Source organism: Lasiodiplodia theobromae (genome assembly GCF_012971845.1).
Source record: "Lasiodiplodia theobromae strain AM2As chromosome Unknown scaffold_12, whole genome shotgun sequence".
Taxonomy (NCBI): domain Eukaryota; kingdom Fungi; phylum Ascomycota; class Dothideomycetes; order Botryosphaeriales; family Botryosphaeriaceae; genus Lasiodiplodia; species Lasiodiplodia theobromae.
In genome coordinates, this window is record NW_023336322.1 from 236,461 (window position 1) to 257,953 (window position 21,493).

General features: G+C 54.2%; 8 protein-coding genes across 8 annotated transcripts; 3 read left to right on the top strand and 5 right to left on the bottom strand.

Moving 5' to 3' along the window:
• Window positions 1-1,262: 1,262 nt before the first annotated feature.
• Window positions 1,263-2,147, top strand: LTHEOB_4537 (NAD dependent epimerase/dehydratase; the record flags this gene model as incomplete). The annotated part of the gene is made up of 1 exon (XM_035513582.1): window positions 1,263-2,147. The coding sequence occupies one exon, from the start codon at window positions 1,263-1,265 to the stop codon at window positions 2,145-2,147; it is 885 nt and encodes a 294-aa protein (XP_035374586.1).
• Window positions 2,148-2,615: 468 nt separating this feature from the next.
• On the bottom strand, window positions 2,616-3,689 carry LTHEOB_4538 (Proline racemase; the record flags this gene model as incomplete). Its single annotated transcript, XM_035513583.1, has 1 exon — window positions 2,616-3,689. One exon carries the CDS (start codon window positions 3,687-3,689, stop codon window positions 2,616-2,618), a length of 1,074 nt encoding a protein of 357 aa, XP_035374587.1.
• A 448-nt stretch (window positions 3,690-4,137) lies between these two features.
• Window positions 4,138-6,626, bottom strand: LTHEOB_4539 (Transcription factor; the record flags this gene model as incomplete). Its single annotated transcript, XM_035513584.1, has 8 exons — window positions 4,138-4,571; window positions 4,640-4,723; window positions 4,962-5,042; window positions 5,101-5,374; window positions 5,434-5,966; window positions 6,019-6,135; window positions 6,186-6,373; window positions 6,601-6,626. 8 exons carry the CDS (start codon window positions 6,624-6,626, stop codon window positions 4,138-4,140), a joined length of 1,737 nt encoding a protein of 578 aa, XP_035374588.1.
• A 384-nt stretch (window positions 6,627-7,010) lies between these two features.
• Window positions 7,011-7,754, bottom strand: LTHEOB_4540 (Fungal cellulose binding domain protein; the record flags this gene model as incomplete). Its single annotated transcript, XM_035513586.1, has 1 exon — window positions 7,011-7,754. The coding sequence occupies one exon, from the start codon at window positions 7,752-7,754 to the stop codon at window positions 7,011-7,013; it is 744 nt and encodes a 247-aa protein (XP_035374589.1).
• A 1,966-nt stretch (window positions 7,755-9,720) lies between these two features.
• On the top strand, window positions 9,721-10,857 carry LTHEOB_4541 (C6 zinc finger domain-containing protein; the record flags this gene model as incomplete). The annotated part of the gene is made up of 1 exon (XM_035513587.1): window positions 9,721-10,857. The coding sequence occupies one exon, from the start codon at window positions 9,721-9,723 to the stop codon at window positions 10,855-10,857; it is 1,137 nt and encodes a 378-aa protein (XP_035374590.1).
• Window positions 10,858-10,968: 111 nt separating this feature from the next.
• LTHEOB_4542 (putative alpha-L-rhamnosidase C) lies at window positions 10,969-13,122 on the bottom strand (the record flags this gene model as incomplete). Its single annotated transcript, XM_035513588.1, has 1 exon — window positions 10,969-13,122. One exon carries the CDS (start codon window positions 13,120-13,122, stop codon window positions 10,969-10,971), a length of 2,154 nt encoding a protein of 717 aa, XP_035374591.1.
• Window positions 13,123-14,593: 1,471 nt separating this feature from the next.
• Window positions 14,594-15,559, top strand: LTHEOB_4543 (C6 zinc finger domain-containing protein; the record flags this gene model as incomplete). Its single annotated transcript, XM_035513589.1, has 1 exon — window positions 14,594-15,559. One exon carries the CDS (start codon window positions 14,594-14,596, stop codon window positions 15,557-15,559), a length of 966 nt encoding a protein of 321 aa, XP_035374592.1.
• A 348-nt stretch (window positions 15,560-15,907) lies between these two features.
• On the bottom strand, window positions 15,908-16,979 carry LTHEOB_4544 (Nad-dependent epimerase dehydratase; the record flags this gene model as incomplete). Its single annotated transcript, XM_035513590.1, has 4 exons — window positions 15,908-16,089; window positions 16,142-16,321; window positions 16,374-16,571; window positions 16,634-16,979. The coding sequence occupies 4 exons, from the start codon at window positions 16,977-16,979 to the stop codon at window positions 15,908-15,910; spliced, it is 906 nt and encodes a 301-aa protein (XP_035374593.1).
• Window positions 16,980-21,493: the final 4,514 nt, after the last annotated feature.

Consider the following 21,493-nt stretch of genomic DNA (forward strand, 5'->3'; position numbering starts at 1 on the left):
GCGTGAGTTAAACGTAATCATAAGCTGCGTGATGAATATTTTCGACTAAATTATTTTACGGAGAAAATATCTTTGTCAAGAATAGAGAGCATAAACTTGTAAGACTTTACGCAATTGAAAATGTAGATAATGCTGCATTACAACTTCATAACGAGGAAATCAGTAAAACGGTTATGCCGCCCACGCCGCCCTGCTTGCCTACTTACGCGCCTGGTCGCCAGTTGGTGCATCGTATACACCTAATACTGGAGCTTCAACTTCGCCTATTCCGTAGATCGGCGAGGGCTGAAGGTTCAAGCCTTATAAAAGCTGCTATCACTGTAACGATGTTGAATTCCTGTACTTGATATCTACAGTACCAAAGATTGTCTGTCCATGCCAAAAGCATCCATGATCGCTTCCTCAGCAGCACTCGTGTCGGTTCCACTAATCCTTTCATAAAGTACGTTGCAACTCCTCGTGACTTTACGGCGGATATCCTCCCAACGAAGTTTTTGTCCTTCTGATATACCGAGATGCGAGCTACTTGGTCTTTCCACTTCAACATCTTGCATGCGCTCTTCCTCCTTTCTGATGATGCCATCAATGGTCACTGTTTGTAAATCAAGTATGCTTGAGTTCAACACGACTGCTGCGAGCGGATCCTCTCCCGCAGCTACGAACATAGCGGGGCCGTTTCCATCGAACACGAGTACCTCCGCTTTGAAGACCATAGCCAGTCTCCCAACCTCCTCCGGCATCCCTACAACCTTCGCACCGGTCGTATCTGCAAGACTGAACACGTGTTCAACTTTTGGCCCAACTCTCCGACCATTTGCTTTCCCTTACCAAATCTTGGGCACGAGACAATCTCGCGTGTTGGAACAGCATATCTTTGTCCGCGCTTTCTTCCTGGTCCCTATTGTCACTTCTTGCTCACGCACCATCGTGGCATAACACCACCACCCCGAGCCTTTATCATTTCCTGAAACACGACTGCCCATTTGCCAGCAGACAGGCTTGGTGACTTCAATGATTGGACAGTTTGCGGCAACGACTTCTCAGCAGGAATGCAAACCTTAACCGGGGGGATCCCTGGACCAGAGCCACGAACGGGGCAACAATAAGCTTTCCACCAGACATACAAGCAACTTTGGTAGGCGCGGATTCACATGGAACCCCCGCAATTCCCGCAACTCCCGGGGCTCCAGTCCTGAGCCCCCCGCTTTTCCCCTCGCGCATCTCGGACAAACACACCACAACGGACACGCGTGAGGCTCATCATGGCGACTCCCAAAGCATCTCCCACCCCTCTCACCAACGGGGCTTCCTCCGGCCGTCCCTCTCTCTCGCTCCAGCACAACCACACCCTCAAGGTTATCAACGTCGGCCTGCCCCGGACAGGCACCACGTCCGTGGGCGCGGCGCTGTCCATCCTCCTGAACGGGCCAGTCGTCGACGGCGGGGCGCTCGCATGGATGGGCAGCGCGCGTCAGCAACGTCTACTTCTCGAGGTGATTCGGCCGTGCCCACTGCGCACGCTGGTGGACCGCACCTTCGCCATGTACAGCCTGGCGCGGCTGACCGAAGGCTGCGTCGCGGCGACGGACGTGCCGTTCTGCTACTTTGTCGAGGAGCTGCTGCAGCTGTACCCGCGCGCGACGGTCGTGTGCACGCGGCGCGAGCGCGAGTCGTGGTGGCTGAGCTACAAGAATCTGTGGTGGCGCATCGACGACCTCGCCGCGCTGGGCTGGGTGTCGCCGACGCTGCGGCGCTTCCTCGATATCCAGTACGGCTTTCTCTTCAGGCGCACGCCGCAGGCTGTGGGCATCACGGAGGGGGAGGTCGAGGTGGTGGATGGGAACCGGGATTGGCTGTATGATGCGCATGAGGCGTATGTGCGCAGGGTGGTGCCGGAGGGGCAGCTGCACTTTGTTGATGTCAGGGATGGGTGGAAGCCGCTGTGCGATATACTGGGGCTGCCGGTTCCTGAAGTTGAGTTTCCGCGCGAGAATACGAGGCAGAGAATGGATCCGTTCCAGGTTGTGGTGAAGCGGAGGTTCATCATCCGCGGAGTGTTGCTCGTCTCCGTTGGACTGGGTGCCTGCGGGGGACTGGTGTATTTGTTACGCCGTGCGCTGGGGGGATATGCTCGGAAATTATGGTAAAGGATGAGGAACCCTGTGGTTATGAATGCACAATGTATACATACGTATATATATTGCCATGTTAGATCAAGGATGATGACTCAGAATCAAACGGATATGACAGTAAACTCATGCACATGGTAGCTGTTAACCTTGCTTCAGCTGAGTGTAAATTGGATGCGTATCAATTACGATGAGCCGAACGTGGCGGCTCTTTAAGCCGCGATGTGTCTGGCCATGATCGTCGGGTAGGAGAACAGCCTGAGTTGATATGACAGGGATTTGGATCAGGCGTTGGATATTCCGTGTCACTGGACGTGGGCGGCTGCTCTCGAGAAGGTTTACAGTTTATTTCATTGAAGCGATGGGACAAGATATGTCTGGTCTGTAGCGATGGCGGTGCGGAGGTATTAGAGATGTGGCAGTGTCAGATGATTCTGCTGGAGCACGATGATACAGTGAATACTCAAGTAAACAACACCAGTATCTTCAGTTTCCAGCGTTACTCGTAGGCTCATCATCAACCATGTGCCACTGATCACCCACCCTGAACCCTTCAGGGAACGGATCAGTAGCATCCAGCACGATCTGCTTGAAGCTCGTAATCCAAGCCCTCCCCTTGACAGTCGGCAGCACCGCGTCGTACTCCCCAACCATAGTTGTCCCCGTGATACGGCAAACGAACTCGGTCCCAATAATACTGTGATGCCTCAGCGTCTCCCCCACGGCCAACTGCCCCCGCGCATGCAACACCGCCATCCTCGCCGACGACCCCGTCCCGCACGGACTACGATCAAACCTCCCCGGCGCCACGACCACCGCATTAACCGCCATCTTGCACCCGTCCCCCTCCTCCAGCGGCTCCGTAAACGCCAGAATACTCACGCCCCGTATCCGCGGATTCTCCGGATGCACAGGCGTGTACTGCGCCTGCACCGCGCGCTTAATCCGCTCGCCGACCTCGACCAACCGCGGCCCGTTGCGGTTCTCAATCGACAGCCCGACACTCCGCGCATCGACCAGCGCGTACATCATCCCGCCCCACGCGACGTCGACCTTGACGCATCCCAGCCCGGCCACATCAACCGGATAATCCAACTCAAACACAAACGCCGGCACGTTCGCGAACTCAACCGCGCGACACTTGCCCCCCGCGCACTCCGCCCTCACGCGCACCAACCCCGCCGCCGTATCCAGCGCCATCTCAGTCACAGGCTCTTGCATCGGCACCATCCCCGTCTCGAGCAGCACCGTCGTCGTGCAGATGGTGTTGGAGCCGGACATGGGTGCGTACTCCTCGCTCTCCATGGTCAGGAAGCCGGCGGCGGCGGCGGGGTGGCAGGGCGGCAGCACGACGTTGGTGTTCATCGAGGAGCGGCCGCGCGGCTCGTTGAGGAGGAGGGACCGCAGCGAGTCGGCGTGCGTGTGGAAGTGGACGAGTTTGTCGTACATGGTGGCGCAGTTGGGCGGGTCGAGCACGCCGCCGATGACGACGTCGCCGACTTCGCCTTCGGCGTGGCAGCCGATGATGGAGAGGGTGCGGGTGGTTGTGGGGAGGCGCATGGTTTTGGACTTTGGGTGAGGTAAGGGAAATGAAGGGTGTTTGTTTTTCGAATTGAACCAAGGTGGTGAGAAGAAATAGAGAGTGTGCTGCGTAGACTGATCGCTGGGTTGAGCCGATTGTTGGCGTCGGCATGTCCGATGTTTCGGAAACAGATGGTGCTGCTGCACTTCGGATGGACCGAACTACATCACTTGGTCACCTATGAAACGGCTTTTGCTAATGGATTTAATTCACCGACGATGGGAGTTTCTACTATCACAATGAGTGGCTGCCCTGGGTCTGGCCATATGTCATGCACCTGGATCACGAAGCAGGGTGGAATACGATCCGCGAGGCCAAATGCATAGATGATGATGATGATGAGGTCACGATCCGGCTATCTATACTTGTAAATCAATTTCCTGCCTACCAGGCCCCCATCCTCCCTAACCATGACACCATAACCGTTCACGCAAACATGCTCTGAATAACACTGTCCATGTCGAATTCGTTAGCAAACCCCAGAATCTGCTGCGGCGAAAGCGCATGCATTCCGTCCGCACCCAGAAGATCCCAGGGAGAAACCCCATCTTCCGCCGCAGAGAGCAAGTCATCTGCATTTTCAACATTAGCGGCCGGCGACCTGTCGTTGGCATTCGACCTAGACGGCTCGCCCTGCCCACCGGCCTCCACGATCGGAGAGATGAGCTTTTGCAGGTGCTCGAGCTCCAGCTTCCGGAGGCGCGCGGCGGGACTGCCCTTGGCGATCATCAAATCGAGCACCTCGTGCGCGTTGACGGTCCATGTTTGGTCGGGCACCAGGCTGGGTGTCACGGCGCTGATTATGTGAAGGAGGAAAGCCGAGGAGAAGACATCTTCGAGTTGGAACGGCAGGAAGCTGTCTGTGGTTTTTTTTTTTTTCGCGTCAGCCACCATTCGCGCTCTGAGGTGCTGGCACGGCCGTACGTACCGAGGAGGTTATGGTCACCGAGTCCCCTGAGCGTCTTTATCACGCTCGTCGCCGAGTCGACACTGGTGTTCAACAATGACCCGACTGTGTTCCATGAGCTTCCTGAGTGACGATGTGCGAGACGGCTCTGTAAAATGCACATTACCAACGGCCGAGTCGTGAGCACGACGCACTATACAGTCAGCCTGAGACCCCATGGTCCGTCTGCGTGAGAAACGTACGCGATGATATGACAGTATCAGACGGGAGGCAACTTTCGACGTGCGGCTTGATGTGCCTTGGAAACGAGCTCCGAGAAAGCTGTTTAGTTCCTGGGAGATACCCGCCAGCTTGTGTAGCACCGACTGGATCTTTTTAATAAGAGAGAGGGGACCGCTCGAGCCGTCGCCGACGCCGTATACGGCTGAGTCGAGGAGAATTAGCATCGGCATCGCCCCCCAAAAGATTTCGGCACTACCCACTTGTGAGGATTGTCGATACCAGCCGAGAGATGCTTATCTGAAGGTCCATTGCCTCAGTGTACAAGGTTTTCTCCATGTCAGACGGCATCTTCGTTGTAATGTCGGTTTCCCTGATCGAGCCCATTGCCCCACCCAGAGCTGAAAACTCGAGTTCTAGGACGTAGACGATCCAGAATATACGGTTGCATCGTAGGGAGCGATGCTGACCAACAACCTCGGCTGGCTGGTGTCTGTGGATTCCTTCGAAAATGCTCAGGTGGAGAGCATGGCCTATCTGGAAATGCATCCTGTCAGTATTCATACAATCAAGAAGATGTTTGACTCAGGCCTCACGTGGTGGAAAGCAGTGATTCTCAGATCAATGGAATGGAGATACAACGCTGCCAGACAGAGACTCTCGATTCCCGACAACGGGTCTTTGTCCACAAAATGCAAGTCCGGTAGTAGCGGTATTGCTCTTGATGCGTATTGAGATCCGAATTCCGAAGTAGACGGGTTTACAAATGCCTCGCCGAAGGCAAGAACTAAAAGGTACTGTGCAAACCATTGGCGCGAACGGGATACAACAAGTCTCGGCTGCTGGTAGAACTCATTCAAGCAGCGGAGGAAATAGCGCTCATCGATTATCCCCGAGAAGTATCCAAGATGATATTTGAAGGTGTTGAAAAGCAAAGTGGCGTATTCGTGAGATGGAAGATCATCAACACTTGGTTCCTCATTGGGTCCAAGACGCTGCCAGTCAAGCTTGAAAGCGACTCCATCCAGGTTCCACGGATCGGGAGGGTTACCGGTGTCCGGGATGTGTCGATCAATCATCGAAAGGACGCGTCGACAAAAAGACCATGATGAGGTGGGACCCATGTACCCTGGTATGTTTTGTGAGTACTCCTGGTCAAACTGTTCTGCACATGATCTTACAATATCGCCCGTCTGGATGCTGGACGAATGTTGTCTCGGCATCAGCATCTGCCAGCGGGTTACGGCTGAATAAAGCATCCGAGCCCTCTTCGTTTACAGGCTCGTTAACGCCAGTCGCTGATCAAACTGTCAATTACCGGAAGCGCGGCTGTTTTTGATCAACATACGGTTCGGCGATGTATTGACGGCTTCGCTGCTAGCGATTGCCGTAACTACGCTTTCCTGGGCACGTACGGATGAATCGACGGCTGGTGTTACGTTCTCGGGGTCTCTTGGCAGCTCGCGCGGACGGGGTCTGCTACCCGCGGCGTCGTCTTCTATCTCCTTAGCTCTTCTTTCGAGCTCTCGTATGTAGCTGCCAGGCCATTAGCAACACGCACGAGGTCCGCGTTGAGACGTGGGTGCTTCCCTTTCCGAAACAGATACTCGGCCTTCGTCGGTGGCGAACCGACATTCTCGCTTTTTGCGAGCGCACCGAGAACACGGAAACGTTCCCGAGCACCGCACCTTCATGTTCCGACATCGCGTACATCTGCAACTTGTCAGGACCGAGTCAGAAGTGACTGATTTGGTCGGGCTTACGCTCTGAGACACCTATCCTTCGCCATTGGGCAATTGGTGAACCGCGAAACCGAGCGGCGTGGAAAGGTACGGCGTCGGATCGTTCCCATCGGCACATCCGACTTTATATCGTTCTCGTAGAATTACCCCGCATCTCCGATTTTGGGCCGCTTATCAGTAGCTTCAATTACGTAAAATAGAGCTCGTTGGATTGGAAACATCCAGACGGTCTGTCATCAAGCATCACTGTGGCACCTGAATCACGCTAGTTGTTGGAGTGAGATTCAATTGGGAAAATGAATGTTCCTATATTTCCAGCTACATGTTATGAAATTGTTAAAATTCCCAAAGTAAGTTGGTTCTATTTACAGATAAATAGAGCTAAGCTATACAAGAATAGAACATATGGAAAGGGAAAAAATCCCGCCCATTTAAGCAGAATCAGAGCCCTGAGAATCAAAAACACCACCATCAACAGTAGCCGGGCCAGAGTACGGGAAGCTGGTCGGGCTGCTGTACATGCTCCACTTGGACACCCACTCATCGCTCTCACTGTAAATGCCGGGGATCTTCGCCGTCTCGCCCGGCACCGCCGTCGCCGTCGACCCCGTCACCTCAATCTGCGCGCAGTTGAAGAACATCTCACGCGTCGACGGGCGATGCAGGCCGATATGCTCGATGCGCAGCAAGTACTGGCCATTCGGCACCGTCGTCGGGATGGACACGTTGAACGTGCCCTCATCGTAGGCGCGCCAGTTGGTGCCCGTCGAGTCGAACGGCGTGTCGTAACCCACGACGCCGATCTTGAACCAGTCGCCAGAGCCATCGTACGTAGTTACGTCGCCGCCCGGCGCCTGCGACATCCAGAACGTCAGCGGGCCCGGGTGCTGCACCTTGGCGCCGTAGTCGGTGACGAAGGAGACCGTGTCGCCGGCCGCGACGGAGGCGACTTTGGTGTTGGCGGCGGCGGCGAGGCTGTCCGTGTTGCAGCGAAGGTCGTTGGACGTGAGGATGTCGGGGGTGTATTGGGGTTCGTAGCCCTGGGAGGTTTCGCGGACGTATTCCCATTGCTCGGAGGTTTCGCCGTTGACGATGAGTTGCGGCCAGAAGTAGTGGGCCGAAGTCATGGCGGGGAGGGCGGCGACGGCCGCGATGAGCTTTTGGGAGAAGAACATGGTGGTGGTGGTTGGGTGAATCGAATGAATGAATGTTGCGGCTGGCGCTAACGAATGTGAACGACCGTCAAGGTGGATGAATGAGTGAATGTGTAGAAGCTGCTGGATTGAACTGTAGCATGGCGACCTTGGGTCCTTTTGTACCTCTTTGCCAGTTGATTATTGACCGTGTTGAACTGCTGTAAAAAGAAACAGTGCGTGGCTTGCGTTTCAATCAAATTAGTGGAAGTCCACATTGAAACGGAGTGTTGTTTGAATTTCTTGCATCGATTGCCTTTTCCGCTAACTTTAGCGAGATCTAGAACTTAAAACGGACTGTAGAGTGCCTTGGCATGATGTCGGGAAGTCGAAGCGAAGGGGATTGCGAATGAAGTAACCGCCTGCTCTATTATTTGTCGGGGATTCCATTGGCTCGTGTATACAAAGGTACTTTGTTAAAGACCGACAACGGGGCGTTATCGTGAACCTGTAACGTTAGCGTCCTCGTATACCGTACGCCGTATACCGTTTTCCATTCCGTATTTAGTATAGCGTGACACGGAGCATGGAAATGTCAAAGTTAGACAGCACGCTAACCCTTCCTCAGCGGAGCGAGTGGAGCTGCGGCTCACCCCTTTCAGGTTAGCCTGATTATCACTCCACCGTCGATATGATAGCCTCTATCCGATCCATCCCCGATGGAGTCCACAGGAGCGCCATTCATTCGTAGATTCCTCCCGTCAAACAATAATTAATATGAAACGAAAGCTGAAGGGAAGAAGGAAGGAATCCCCTGGACTCGGTCTTTTGTGGTATTAGCTTGGTGTTGTAGCCATACTACCGCTGCGGTCGAAACAAATGCCTCAGAATAGCACTTGACGATTTTCGAAGTTCTTTGCAAACTTGAATTTGTTTGACACCGCCCAGATCATCCGCCTCCCCCATACGAAAGTGTGGTGTACAATAATCCTGCAGTAGTATGAAACCCACGTTGCGTCAATCGATGCTCTTGCATTTAGATCGCGTTTCTTTTTCTCGCCACGTTTCGCGCCCGCATCTCCTCCCGCCGTGGAATCTCTGCGGTGCGTGGGACTACGCAGAGTGCATAAAACGACGGCGGATAGACTGATCAGCTAAGGGAAAAGGAATTGAGAAGCGGCAGGAAAAAAGTAGAAGTTTTAGCCACTATTCTTATTGAAAGCTGCATTTAGTAACGCTGCGGCCGAAAGAGAGAAGAATATTTCAAAAGTCGTTTAAAGAGCAGCATAAGATGTACGACAGGGGTGAGCTACACGTTCGGCTAGATTCGCCATTCTTTCCTGCATGAAAATCATGGCCGGCGTCAGTCAGTCATGAGAGAACAATCCCGTCCCCACTAATAACCACCGGCCCTATTGGAAGCCAGCAGAGCAAGGGAGTGGTATTCTAGCGAATATGACTGGCGGCCGTGTACGATTAATGCAGGTATGTATTGATCCCATTCGCGTAATGCATGGCGGGTACGAGTAGCCAATCATGTACCACACTATACGACTCGCGTCAAAAAAGGGCAGAACTGACTTTATCTGTCGGCAACTATCAGAAGACCTCTCCTCAACATTGTCTGTTGCAACAAACATAATGCGAAAATGTCAGAGCATTTAAAAAAGCCGGCGACTACCAGAAAAGCGCACACGAAGTCACGAAATGGCTGCTATACGTGCAAAACGCGACATGTGAAGGTGCGAATGGCCCCTTGCCCCGTCGGGAATATCCTACTTTGTGGGTTTTGACCGAGGAAGAAGAAAAGGAACAACCTCCAAAGCTTTCACCAATCCATTGTTTTCTTTCAATTTATGGCTATAAACTGAAGGGAAAACGGTTGACCTCGTCACATGAAAGTCTCCCAGGCCAGATTACGAAATTGTTGAGGCGGGTATGATTGCTGACAGCTGTTTGATAGTGCGACGAAGGCTGGCCGAAATGCGAAAATTGCCAGAGGAAGGGCATGTCCTGCGAATACCCTCCACAGGCACAGCAGCGACACAAGAGCCCTACGCCGGCAGAATCCGAGCACACGCCGCCGGTGAGCAGGCAAGATAAGGCGGTCCAAGAATTCAAGGATGCGGTCTCAAATCTCATCCGATCGACCGCTCCGCCTGCCTATCTTCTTCCCAAACCACCGGGCTGCTCAGTGGGGCAGTCGTTCAGCATTGAAGACATGGGACTGCTCCACCACTACACGGCCTACACGAGCCTGACGTTTGCCGATCTTCCCGAAATCATCGAGATCTACAGAGTGACGGCGCCGCAGCTGGCGTTCTCCGATCCAGATCTACTGTCCAGCCTGCTCGCCATTTCTGCGCTTCACCGCGCGCATGTCGACCGGAACCCGGAGCGGCAGCAGGCGTATTTCAGCCGAGCGACCAAGCATCAGAATCACAGTATCCGCGTCTTGCAGGATCGCATCACGAACATCACGCAGCAGAATTGTGTAGGGCTTTATGTTTCTGCATGCATTCTGTCGATTTACACTCTGGCCGAGAAGGCATGGTTATGGCGATGCTCGCGAGATACTGCGTCGCTTGATGACGTTATCAGATGTGTGCGGCTCTTCCGTGGCGTTCCGTCGATCCTGCGGCACGAAAATCACTCTGTATTTCGCTGGGTCATGGACGGCCCACTCAAGCCGATCGGAGATGGATTCTTGTACAAACCGACAGGGAGCTTTACTCCAGAGCAAGAGGCCTATTTCGCCATTCTTCGTCAGTTTCTCGTCGAGGATCAGGATTCTGGTGATGAGGAACGGGCTGTGTACTTGGAAGCATTGCAGGTCCTCCGAGAATACGCAGAACTCCTTCTTGACGTCCGAGTGCAGCGGCAGATTGAGACTGTTGGTTTGACGTTGGCGTGGCCCACCATCGTCTCGGAGCAGTATCTGAAATATCTCGGGGAGCCTCGGCGTGGGGCCATTCTGCTTCTCGCTCAATATGCTGCCTTGTTCATGAGGCTTGAGCAGTTTTGGTGGGCGGAGACTTGGGGTAAGACGGTGTTGGCGGTCTCGTTGGAGCTTTTGCCCGAAGTGTGGAAGTGGGCGATCCGCAGTTTTTGCCGCGAGAATGGAGTAAATGGTTGCTCTACATGAATGTAAAATACAGTAAGATATTCTTAAGGGATGTAGGGGGCTCTAAAGGGATAATCTACACAAATTACAAGTCGTTCACAGACAAATATGTACAGCCAAGCGTTCTCCCCCTCAAACCTGCCTGAGCTCAAACCTCCCACCCCCCTCCACAACGAAACCCACCCCATCACACACTCCGCCGTTTACCTCAAACCCCTCACAACCACCCACCACCCCCTCCGGCAACTCCACCCTCCCCACCGTCCCCCTCGGACTCGTCAAAATAACCCCCCACCCTCCCTCCACACTCCACTCAACCTCCATCCTCCCATACGGCGTCTCCACCCCTCCCCTCGCCCACCCCACCCGTCCGCCCATCGTCCCCGGCCTGAAAACCCACTCGCTATACCCGGGCTCGACCGGCGCGATGCCCAACACCCACCGCGACAGCTCCCCCGTCGCCGCCGCGCCCCACGCATGGCACAAGCTCGTCGCGTCGCCCAATCCCGGCCTCCCCTCCACCGTCAACGTCTCCCAGAAACAGCCCGTGTAGTTCGCGTTGCGCGGGTCGGCCATGGGCGCGAAGACCGTGTCGAGCAACGCCGCGGCGCTGTCCGCATCCCCGGCCGCCAGCGCGGCGTGCAGGTGGTACCCGCTAGCGTAGGGACTGGACAGGCGGGCGAAGCCGAGGTCGGTCGACGCCGCGGGGGAGAAGGCCAACACGCCGTCGTTGGAGGGGAGGAAGAGCGCGGCACGCATGGCGGCGAGCAGCGCGGCGGACTGGTTGGTGCTGGCTGGCACGCCGGCGAGCAGCGCGAGGGCGTTGGCGTCCTGCGCGAAAGCGGTGCGGCCGCTGCCCTCCGTCGTCGATAGGGCGTACGCGGAGAGGTTTGCGGACCAGAGGTGCTCGTTCATCGCGGCGCGGAGGGCGGTGAGGCGGGCCGTATACACCTCGGCCTCGTTGGTGTCGTTGGCAGTGTTGTCGGCAGCAGCAGACAGCAGCGGGATGGCAGCCTGCAGAGCGTAGGCGTACGCCGCGTTGAACTTGGCGACGACGCCGGACTGCGGCGGGTCGTAGTAGTTCCAGTCGCCGCCGAGGGCGGGGTCGGTGACGTTGAACAACCCGGTTGGGCCCGCGGACTGGCTGTGCGCCCAGTCGAGCATGCGCGTGATGGCGGGGGCCCATCGGCGGGCGAAGGGGGTGGAGCCGGTGTGGGTGTAGAAGTCGCCCATGGCGGAGACGAGGTTGAAGGAGTAGCCGATCAGGCCGGTGACGTTGGCGTCGATGAGGGCGGTGCGCGGGTGTTGTTGGATCTTTGTGGTTGGGACGAAGAAGCCGGGGGTGAGTTGGTTGGAGCCGAGGAGCTCGAAGGAGCCGTTGAGGTAGTCGAGGCCGTAGGTTGATGCTAGGGTGGAGCGGATGGTGATGTCGAGGTCACCGGCGTAGGCAATTCGATCTCTTCGGGCGCCGTCAACGCTGACTGATAGGGGGTTTGTGCCAGCAAGGAAGTCTTCCATGTTTTCCTTGCTGGTGAGACTGGAGTGGAAGATGTCGGACCCGCCGGTTGAAAGAGTGACGTTTTGGTACAGCGCTTTGTGCTGGAAAGAAGCTCCCAGTCCAAATGAGCCGTAGAAGGAACTCGTCTGGCTGAAGTTGAAAACAGGGGCGTCATTAATGGACACCGAGATCTCAGTCAGGTTGACTTGCGTGTGTATCGTATTCCAGGTATCGAAGGCGATGCTGTCCGGACCGAGGGTGGCTTCGGCGAGAGGAGATCCGTCGAGATCGGTGCTGCCAGCATAAGCGGCAATGGATCCATTCTCCACATTCACCAGAATGTAGATTCCGGTCCCAAGTGTATCACTCAAAACGGTATATCCAAATCCTCCTTTCAACGGTTTCACTTGGAAGGTGAGGTCATAGCTCGTAAGAGCTGATGCTTGCACACTGGAATACGGCTGCGGCGCCTGGCTCTCGCAAAGCATGCCCTCACTCGAGATCTGGTAGAACTCTGGTGTTGTGCCAGCCTCAATTTCGGTGCGTTGAATGGTTCGAGCACCCGTCTTCCAAATCCGGTTCAAAGTCTCGTCGGAGCATTCAAACTTGCCGGAAAGATCTTCGATAGGGAGCATCGACCCCTGGATTTTGATCCCGACTTTCCCGAGCACGAGCTCACCAGCAGTGGACAGATTGAGCTTCTGGTAGCGCTGGCCTCCCTGGATCAGTCGGTTGGTGTATACTTTGTCCTCGGTGATGTTGTAACGATTGACGCGGTAGGTATCCATGGCTGCGGCGAGAGGAAGAGGTCCATCGCTCTAGGCAGGACACCAATCAGACAAAGATATAGTAAAAAGAAATGATGCATACCATGTATTTGTCCAGGAGAGCCCGAGTCTCGCTGTAGGTCATCTCAAATCCAGAGGTGTCACCGGAATGGTGAAGAACCTCGAAAGTAGGAAGACCGCCAAACTCAACACCATGATCGATTATGAAGATGTCTTCATGAGATCCATTAGATCGAAGCGTAATGTTTCCCTTGTAAAAGCTGCCTGGCAGAGTCCCGTCATTGGCTTTGATGGTCGAGGCAAACCCATCAGAGAGAACTCCGTGAGTGCGATTTTCAGCTGAAACTGCAGCAGTGCAGACGAGAAGGAGAGTTAAAGAAAGTATCATGATCGAAGCCGTGACAGAAGAATGATTATTCCTTTTGCCGACCTGGTGCTGCCTTTATGGTTGAAAAAGGGCGTCGTACTTTGCGGCTTGTGATTGGCTGATGCGTGTTCGTTCGGGCGAGCTCGCATCTAAGTACGAACATGACCCGAATGCGAGTTTTAACGTCATTCCTCAACACCATTTGATAATTTGAAGCTTTGACCTTGCGGATGGGCCAGAAATGGCCGTCAACGTTGAGCAGTGCTAACCAGTTCGCGAGAATGAGCCAGCCCGAGGCTATGTTACCTGTAGCTCAGCTATGACACAGCTAGCAGGAGAAGGCAAAACTCCACTATGAGAAAAATCATGTATATCAGAATACGCTTGACACTTCGAAACACTTCAGAGAGCCGTCTGACAGGTACGTAGTGAATTGTGGATTTTCCTCGGTCTTCACCTGATCCTGCTCTCTCATTGGTCTATTTGAAAATCAGATAAAATCCCATCGCCGCGTCAAAGCACGTTAGAGATATAAATAGCACGTGCGGTTTGGAGCCGCCTCCGCAGTAGGGAGCCACTTTCCACGTGATGAATACGCAGAGATTTTCGTTCCCCTGACCACTAAATCGCTGTCCTATCATCCGCCAGTCGTACGTTTCCGCTCATCATCAACCCAGAATACGCTATACGGTGCAGCCCGCCCTACCGCTTAGCGCCACCAGCCACGAACACAAACCACGCCAATGGCCCCGAGAAGGCCCCACTCGAAATCCCGGAAAGGCTGCCTCGAGTGCAAGCGACGTCACAACAAAGTAAGTCTCGGCGAGGACTGCCTGCTCCTTTTCATGACCAGCATCCCATCCCCTCGACCCAGCAGCCGGCCGGCCGAACTAACGCTATGCCCGCCCCAAGTGCGACGAGGTACATCCGCAATGCGCGAGCTGCAAGCGGCTAGACATGCCGTGCATCTGGCCCGAGGTCGTCGTCCGGAGCCAATCATCAACAAACGGTAGCACCAGCAGCAGCAGCCGTGCTTCCACCGCCAGCACAACAGCATCCGCCCAACGCCGCCGGCCACAGCGCCCGACTCCCTACCCCAGCCCAATGGGCACCCTCGTCAACCTAAACACCCACCTCACGCCCCCGCGCCTCGCCAACCCCGACCCGGGCGCCACCAGCGGCCCCCCCATCTTCACCATCGAAGACATGCAGCTCTTCCACCAATACACGACGGCGACGTATGCCACGCTCGACACGTCCCCCGCACAATACCCCATCTGGCAGCGCGCCGTCATCGACGTCGGCTTCGAGCACGCGTTCGTGCTGCGCGGCATGATGGCGTTGTCCGCGCTGCACCTGGCGACCGGCGGCGGCGGCAACGGCGACAGTGCGGCGGCAAGGCGCTGGGTCGCGATATCGTCGGCGAACCTCAACGTCGCGCTGACGCAGTTCCGGCAGCTGCTCGAGGCGGGGGTAGATGACAGGAATTGCGTGGCTGTCTTCGCGTTCTCGGCGACGATCGTGGTGCATGCGTTGGCGGCGGGGCAGGCGCAAGCGGCAGCCGATCCGGTGGCCGAGATGATCCAGTGCGTGCGCATGGTTAAGGGCGTGACGTGGGCGGTGCTGTCGAAGTGGGCGGAGCTGCTGGGGTCGGTGGTGGGGCCGCTGGTTGCGAACGGGTTGAGGAGGGGGGTCAGCGCTGAGATTGACGATGTGGCGGTGCTAAGGGAGATGGTCGAGGAGGAGTGTGTGGGCGAGGCGGCGGCCGAGGAGCGCGAGGTCTGTGGTGGCGCGGTGGACTTTCTATGCGAGGTGGCGCGCGAGGGGAGAGGGTGTCCGCCTGGGGACTCGGTGCTGGGCATCGTGTTTAGTTGGCCGGTGTTGTTGCCGGAGGCGTTTTTGGGGTTTCTTGCCGAGCGGAGGCCCGTGGCGTTGGTTATTCTGTTGCATTATACGGCGTTGATGGATCAGAGTGGGGACTTTTGGTGGATGAGCGGGTGGCATCAGCGGGTAAAGGAGTTTGTAGATCCGTTTTTACCTGAAAGGATAAAAAAGTGGGTTCCCGAGTGAGTAAAATAGATCTACTGTCAATAGAAATAGAACGTTAAAACATTAACACTTATTACTATTGATAAAGCTGTATCATTTTGTGGAAAGTCCCAAAGAATCAAATGGATTACTCATAATGCACTTTTCACGTTATCGCCTGTTAAATCGGATGATCTCAGCCACGCCGCACGAACATGAATGATACACACGCCGCTTCCTGGACCCGAGCCGAGAACGCAATTCACGGGCGGCTCTATATTGGAAGTTCTCCAACCAAGAACCGACTTCTTCACCCTGAACATCTTGAAATTTCGGGCCCTGTCTCATTCTCTACCTATACGCTCAGCCTGCATCCGTCTATTGAATCTTCTACCACTCTTTCAAGCCAATTTTCCCAGTACAGCTCCAGTGCTTGAACGTCAGCTTCTTATTCTCCACCTCATCAACAATGGCAACGGCCATGTCCTCATTGTATATGCCGCCATCAATTGCAGCATCTCCTGAGCTGCCTTCGCCGTCAATGTGTAGCTGATATTGCCCCGTGCGTACTCCTGACAATAATCTGTTAGCTTCAGGGCCAACACCATGAGTCGCCGAATTCACCTTTATCCCTGAGTAAACCCGGGGGTGACAAGAAAGACCATTGTTTGTCCTTCACACCCTCCCACATGGTCAATGCCATCCGAGACAGTGTTATCAGCGACCGTCCGTGTCTGTGGGTAAGAAAGCTCTTTGCCCAACGCAGGTAAAGAAGGGCAAAAGGGCGGAACATCCATGAGAACCCTAGAGGAACAAGGTCAGCGACATGGACATTTCTCCATCTCAATGAACTTACATCCTGGATGCTGCACATTGGCCCTCGCCCACTTGAATCCAGTCACGAACCTCCCCAGTCCTCTCGATTTATGGTCGTACGCTCGCGTGCGCATGTAGTTCAAATGAACCTCTGGCCAGTTGTACCACCAACTGTATGCGAAGTCTGGCCGGTCGACGAGCTGGATACCGTCGCTACCGTGGATAGACCCCGCCCCGCCTTTTGGCGTTTGTAAGTAAGCTAACCTTCCCCGCATATTTGTCCAGGGTCCCACAACATACCGATTATGATGAATGATCCCGTATGGGCCGATCGGAGAAGTGCGGTCTTGATCCTTCCATGACCCTCCACTCCGTTTTCGTATGTCGTGGATAGGTCTGAAAGAGACGGCGAGAAGGCGCAGACGATAGCATCGAAGCCGGCGGAAAATGCTTTGGCGAGTTTCTCCGTGTCCTGGATGTCCACCGGGACAGCTGAGTAGCGCTCGTTGCCTTTCCATTCCTTAGGTGGATTGCGAGAGATGCCGACGACTGTGTGGCCACGCGATAAGAGCTCGTCCACCACACAGCTGCCGCATTGGCCTGTAGGTCCCAAGACCGCAACCTTCAGCGGGGTTTTTGTGCTCATTTTCTGGACAAAGACCGAAGACGAGGTACGATGATTATGCGGCGCGACGCTATTCTATGGGAAGAACGCACGTATATAAAGCATGTCGATTATTATGCAGGAATAGACCAGCAAAAGGAAACGTCATTGCCCGAGCGTGGGAGCGCGGAGCCGAGCGTGGGAGCGCGGAGCCGAGCGCCCCTCCCGCGTCTTTGCTGTAGCCACGCGGCTACGTGCACATTTCCGCATCTAGACGATGTACAAGCAAAGTGCCCAATGGTATCTTCGCGGCTCCGCAACTAGCGCGGATGGTTGGGCCAAAGTCCGTGCACAGCGTTGCCGCGGCCCCGCAAAGTGGGCCTTGCAGCTGGACCTATTGCGGGGGTTTCGTGCTTGGGATGCTTCAAGCAGACCGAAACGTTTCCTGTGTCAATGCCGGAAACTCGGGGCTCTTCTTCTATCATCAGCCATTAGTCAACTGGTTCGTCAGTTTGGCTTTTATATTTACAATACGTTCTATATTTTATGCTAATGTGGAACTTAGCTCTAGAAGCAACGTCCTATCCTACTACCCAGCTCATGATAGATTCTTAATGACTCTCCCAGAAGCTTGTTATGCCCCCAAGTCGTAGAGGAGCACATAATCTGAGCACCTTCGTTCACAAGCCGGGCAACACCATCTCGGCCTATGATACTGCCAACCCCTGCCAAATAAGGACGCATACTCGAACCAGCCTGTAACCACTGCCGTACTTCACCTGCTGCGAACGCCCTGTCAAGGCGGAAAACCGAACCCAAGTCGTCGTTGCCCAGTTGAGTGATGGCGTCATCTTGGCCGGCACCGAATTCCCCGTAGATGCAAAGCGCGAAGCATGCGATAAGCATTGCCGTAGATTCATAATAGCCATTCATATCCGAGCTGCGGAAATGGCCAAAAAGCCTTCCAGCGTGGAGGGCTACCCGACGAGCATCTTCGCCGCACTCCGTGACCCACAGTCTGAGACGGTTACGGCATTTCAGAATGGCAGCACTTGTGACCCGCCAGCCGCCGTAGCAGAAGAGCTCTCCAAAGGGAAGGTTAAGGAGGATGCATATGACGTGATAGTGGTGGTATATCACAGCCTTCAGGCTAGGCCCTGTTCCAATGGTGTAGTTTTCCGGAGACAAGATTTGTAGACATTCTGTGGCCCATTGAGGAGTAGAAGGCATGGATCCTGGCCTCTTATGTGGGCATCGCCCGTCCAACGTGCTGTCCACGGAGGTGCTCAGGTCAGCTCTACTTCGGAACTGTATAGCATCCATGAATACGCCTATGGTCAGCAACAAAATCGATAGCTCTCCCATCTCTTGTCGAACAGCTCTGTTCTTATATAGGTACGAGAGCTCCCATCGAATATCCATATGACATTGTTTACCTGCATATATGGCGAGTAAGTCAGAGAACGTCGGGTACCACTTGTCTCATCGAGGAACGCACCATTCTCATCAAGCCGATCCTTCCAGATTGTTGCCGTTGCCGCATGCCATAGGCTTTCCGGGCATGGTAGCCGAACCCGTAGCAAACCAGTGATGATTTGTGGTGGGAAACCACCAAAAAGAGCACCTTGGCTATCAACTAGCTATAACACCGGTACGGGTCAGCGTTAACAGGCAACCTTTGAGTTTTGTACGTTATGGTGATGCTAATCCAAGCGCAATGAACTTACCCACGCTAAGTAAGCAAGGCGCCGCATGCTCTCCTTCCTCACCCATGCCATCCAGATGTCCTGTAGTGGTTGCTCTGCGCTTCTGTCATTTGGGTCATCTGGGGACTCATTGAAGCAGTCTACTTTGCGGCATAGCGTCGCTATCAGACTCCTGTCGATTTGGGCGCATTCAATAAGTCTCATGTCGCCCGAGTATTGCATCCCTATCTGATTCAGCAGGGCCGCCTGGACAAACCATGGCTGGTACGTCAAGCTGTAGTCCCGCTCGGTCGTGAACTTGATAGCCCGACGTAGGAATTCCTGCAGTAGATGCACGCTCTCCAATGCTCCCTGGACCCGCGAAAAGCGACAACCAATCACAATGACAGCAAGAAGAAGAACCCAATCTTCCTTGCCCGGATCGAAGGTTGGCTGATGAAGTAGCGGAAACATTGGATGGAACTCTTCAAAGTACAGCTGCATGAAAGCGTTCAGTGCATCGATTGACGGAAAACGGCCTTGGGCAAACGAGGAAAAGTATCCGTTATCCGTGTTCAGCCTCTCAAAATTAAGATGAAGCCGATGGTACGCATCTGGAGACAGGTGCTTGACGTGACCCAGATCTTCTGCCTTCCAGACGTTCTCAAAGCCTTCAGTTGCGCTGAGGACAGCGGGGAAGGAACCCGGTTTATAGGACTCGTCGCCCTGTCGAAATTGACCGGTTGGACGGCCGGATGGAAGATTCAAGAAACGACTAGAGCTACTTTTCTTGCCTTGAAACCTCGTCGCTGTCTGCAAGTTGGTATCTGTTCGCAGTACTTTCTCTGGTTCTGAGATGGATTTTGAGCCCACAAAGCTTGGATGGGGAGCCTCCGCATCAGGAGGTTCCAGGTCAGAGCTTGGTTCAGAAGGCGTTAGCTCGGCCTGTTCGGTAGGAAACTGTCCAGCTGCGCCTAGATCAGTAAACCGCCAATCGGAATTCGGCCATAGATAGGGCGGTATAAGGTCTTGGAAAGCACTCCAAGGGGCTATATTCTCGATGCCGCCGGAAAGGAAATCAAGCTCAGGAAGCAAAGGTTCAAAGGTAGGGCGCTGCTGGCTCATAGGGCCAGAATGCATACTGCTGCCCAGCTGATCAAAGCTTCCAAGTTCAACAGGCGGGGGTGGGCGTTGAGTACTGGGATCGGTAGCCAAAGAAGACATTCCGTCTAGTTGGTCGATGCCCATATCAAGGGTTGAGCACGATGACGGCTCATTTCCGGTTGGCGAAGGCGGTGATGAGATCCCGCTGCCAGAGAACTGTTCCGTAAAGCCTGGGGATGGAATAGAGGACTGTGCAGCGGAGACTAAAGCTGTGTGTTGATTCGGTTCCTCTTCCTCTACCCGATCGCCTTGATACAGCACGTTCGACCGCTTTTACGGAGTTAGAAAAAAGGGACACAGACCAGGAAACCTTATACGAACTTGTGTGGCTTCTGAAATCGAGTAGCTGCATCGGATATCTCTTGATTGGCAACGAGCACAAGGTACTTTGCCATCACAGCGTTGTTTCGACGTCGAGCAAGAGTGACAGGCCTGCTTTGCTCTTTTTGAAGCTCTTGTCTTTCTTGGTAATATCCCAGAGAAGGACGAGTCGAGCTTGTGGACACCCATGTGCCTTTGCAATGTATCTCTGTGGTGTTTTTACCAGAGACGTCAGCTTACGATAGATTGAAGGGTTTAAGAAGGAATAATTATTTGAATGACCTGGAAAAGAGACAAGAATAAACTCTACAGGGCCAGTTTACCTTCTTGGGAAGCATGAACTACAATGTGGGCACGCAAACGGCTTCTGGCCCAGATGGCGTAATCGGTGGCGGGAAAGATGCTCGGCGCGCCGAAATGATGCACCACATGTGTTACATAATAACGTTCCGGTCTGGATACCAGTGGCGTCCATGATTTCAGTAAACGTCGCGAAACGTCTCTTTCATCCGGTTTTCAGGAGAAGAAGATAGGTCGGGGAGTCGGCGGCAGTGGGCGGCTAGTAGTGGGCCTGGCTCGGACTAATTGCCGATTGCGGTGCCGGCGTTACACCCCTGGCGAACGGACTAGATACGAGTTATACATCGCCGATACATCCGACAAGATGAAGGAGATGGTTTGACAGTATTCCGGACAATTCATGGGCTCCGTGCGTGGAACAACAAAAGTTCAACTCCTTCAACCCTCCTATCCCTTACAATCCACATAGAAAACGCACGGCGGAAACAAAGCCGACATAGGAGATTGAGCACAAAGCTTCGCGACGCATCTCGTGATTGGCGGCCCCGCAGTGCATGTGCGGGAAGAATGCGGCTGTATCCGGTGATACCCTGTTTCGGGCAACTCTCTGCGGAGCCGCCGAGGATCGGCCAATGACAGTGACCCCTAGAATTTCTGGATGAACTTCTTGTTGTGGTTGCAGCCTGGCCAATTTATTTAGTGAATGCACCTTTGCTGGTTTTGTTTGGCAGCGAATGTTGGGTGCGATATGGAAGACAGGGAATTCTCAACGTCTAGAGCGGCGCAGATGCGCTGGAGGAAAGAAGCGCGCAAGTTCATCACATTCCGCGCCGCTTTTCACCCAAGCCACCAAAATGCTCGTTTCTTTAACTTTTATTAAAGGGCTAACTACCACACAGCCGGCACGTATATTTAGAAGGGAGCTCTAAGTTTGTCCATAAACTTAGTCAAGCATGGAAACGTGCTAACGAAGTTATTAGACGGTATTACTACCTTTAATACCTAGTATTATACGGCGTTAATGGATCGGAATAGAGATTTTTATTGGTTAAGTGGATAGCATTGACGGGTAAAAAGGTTACTAGA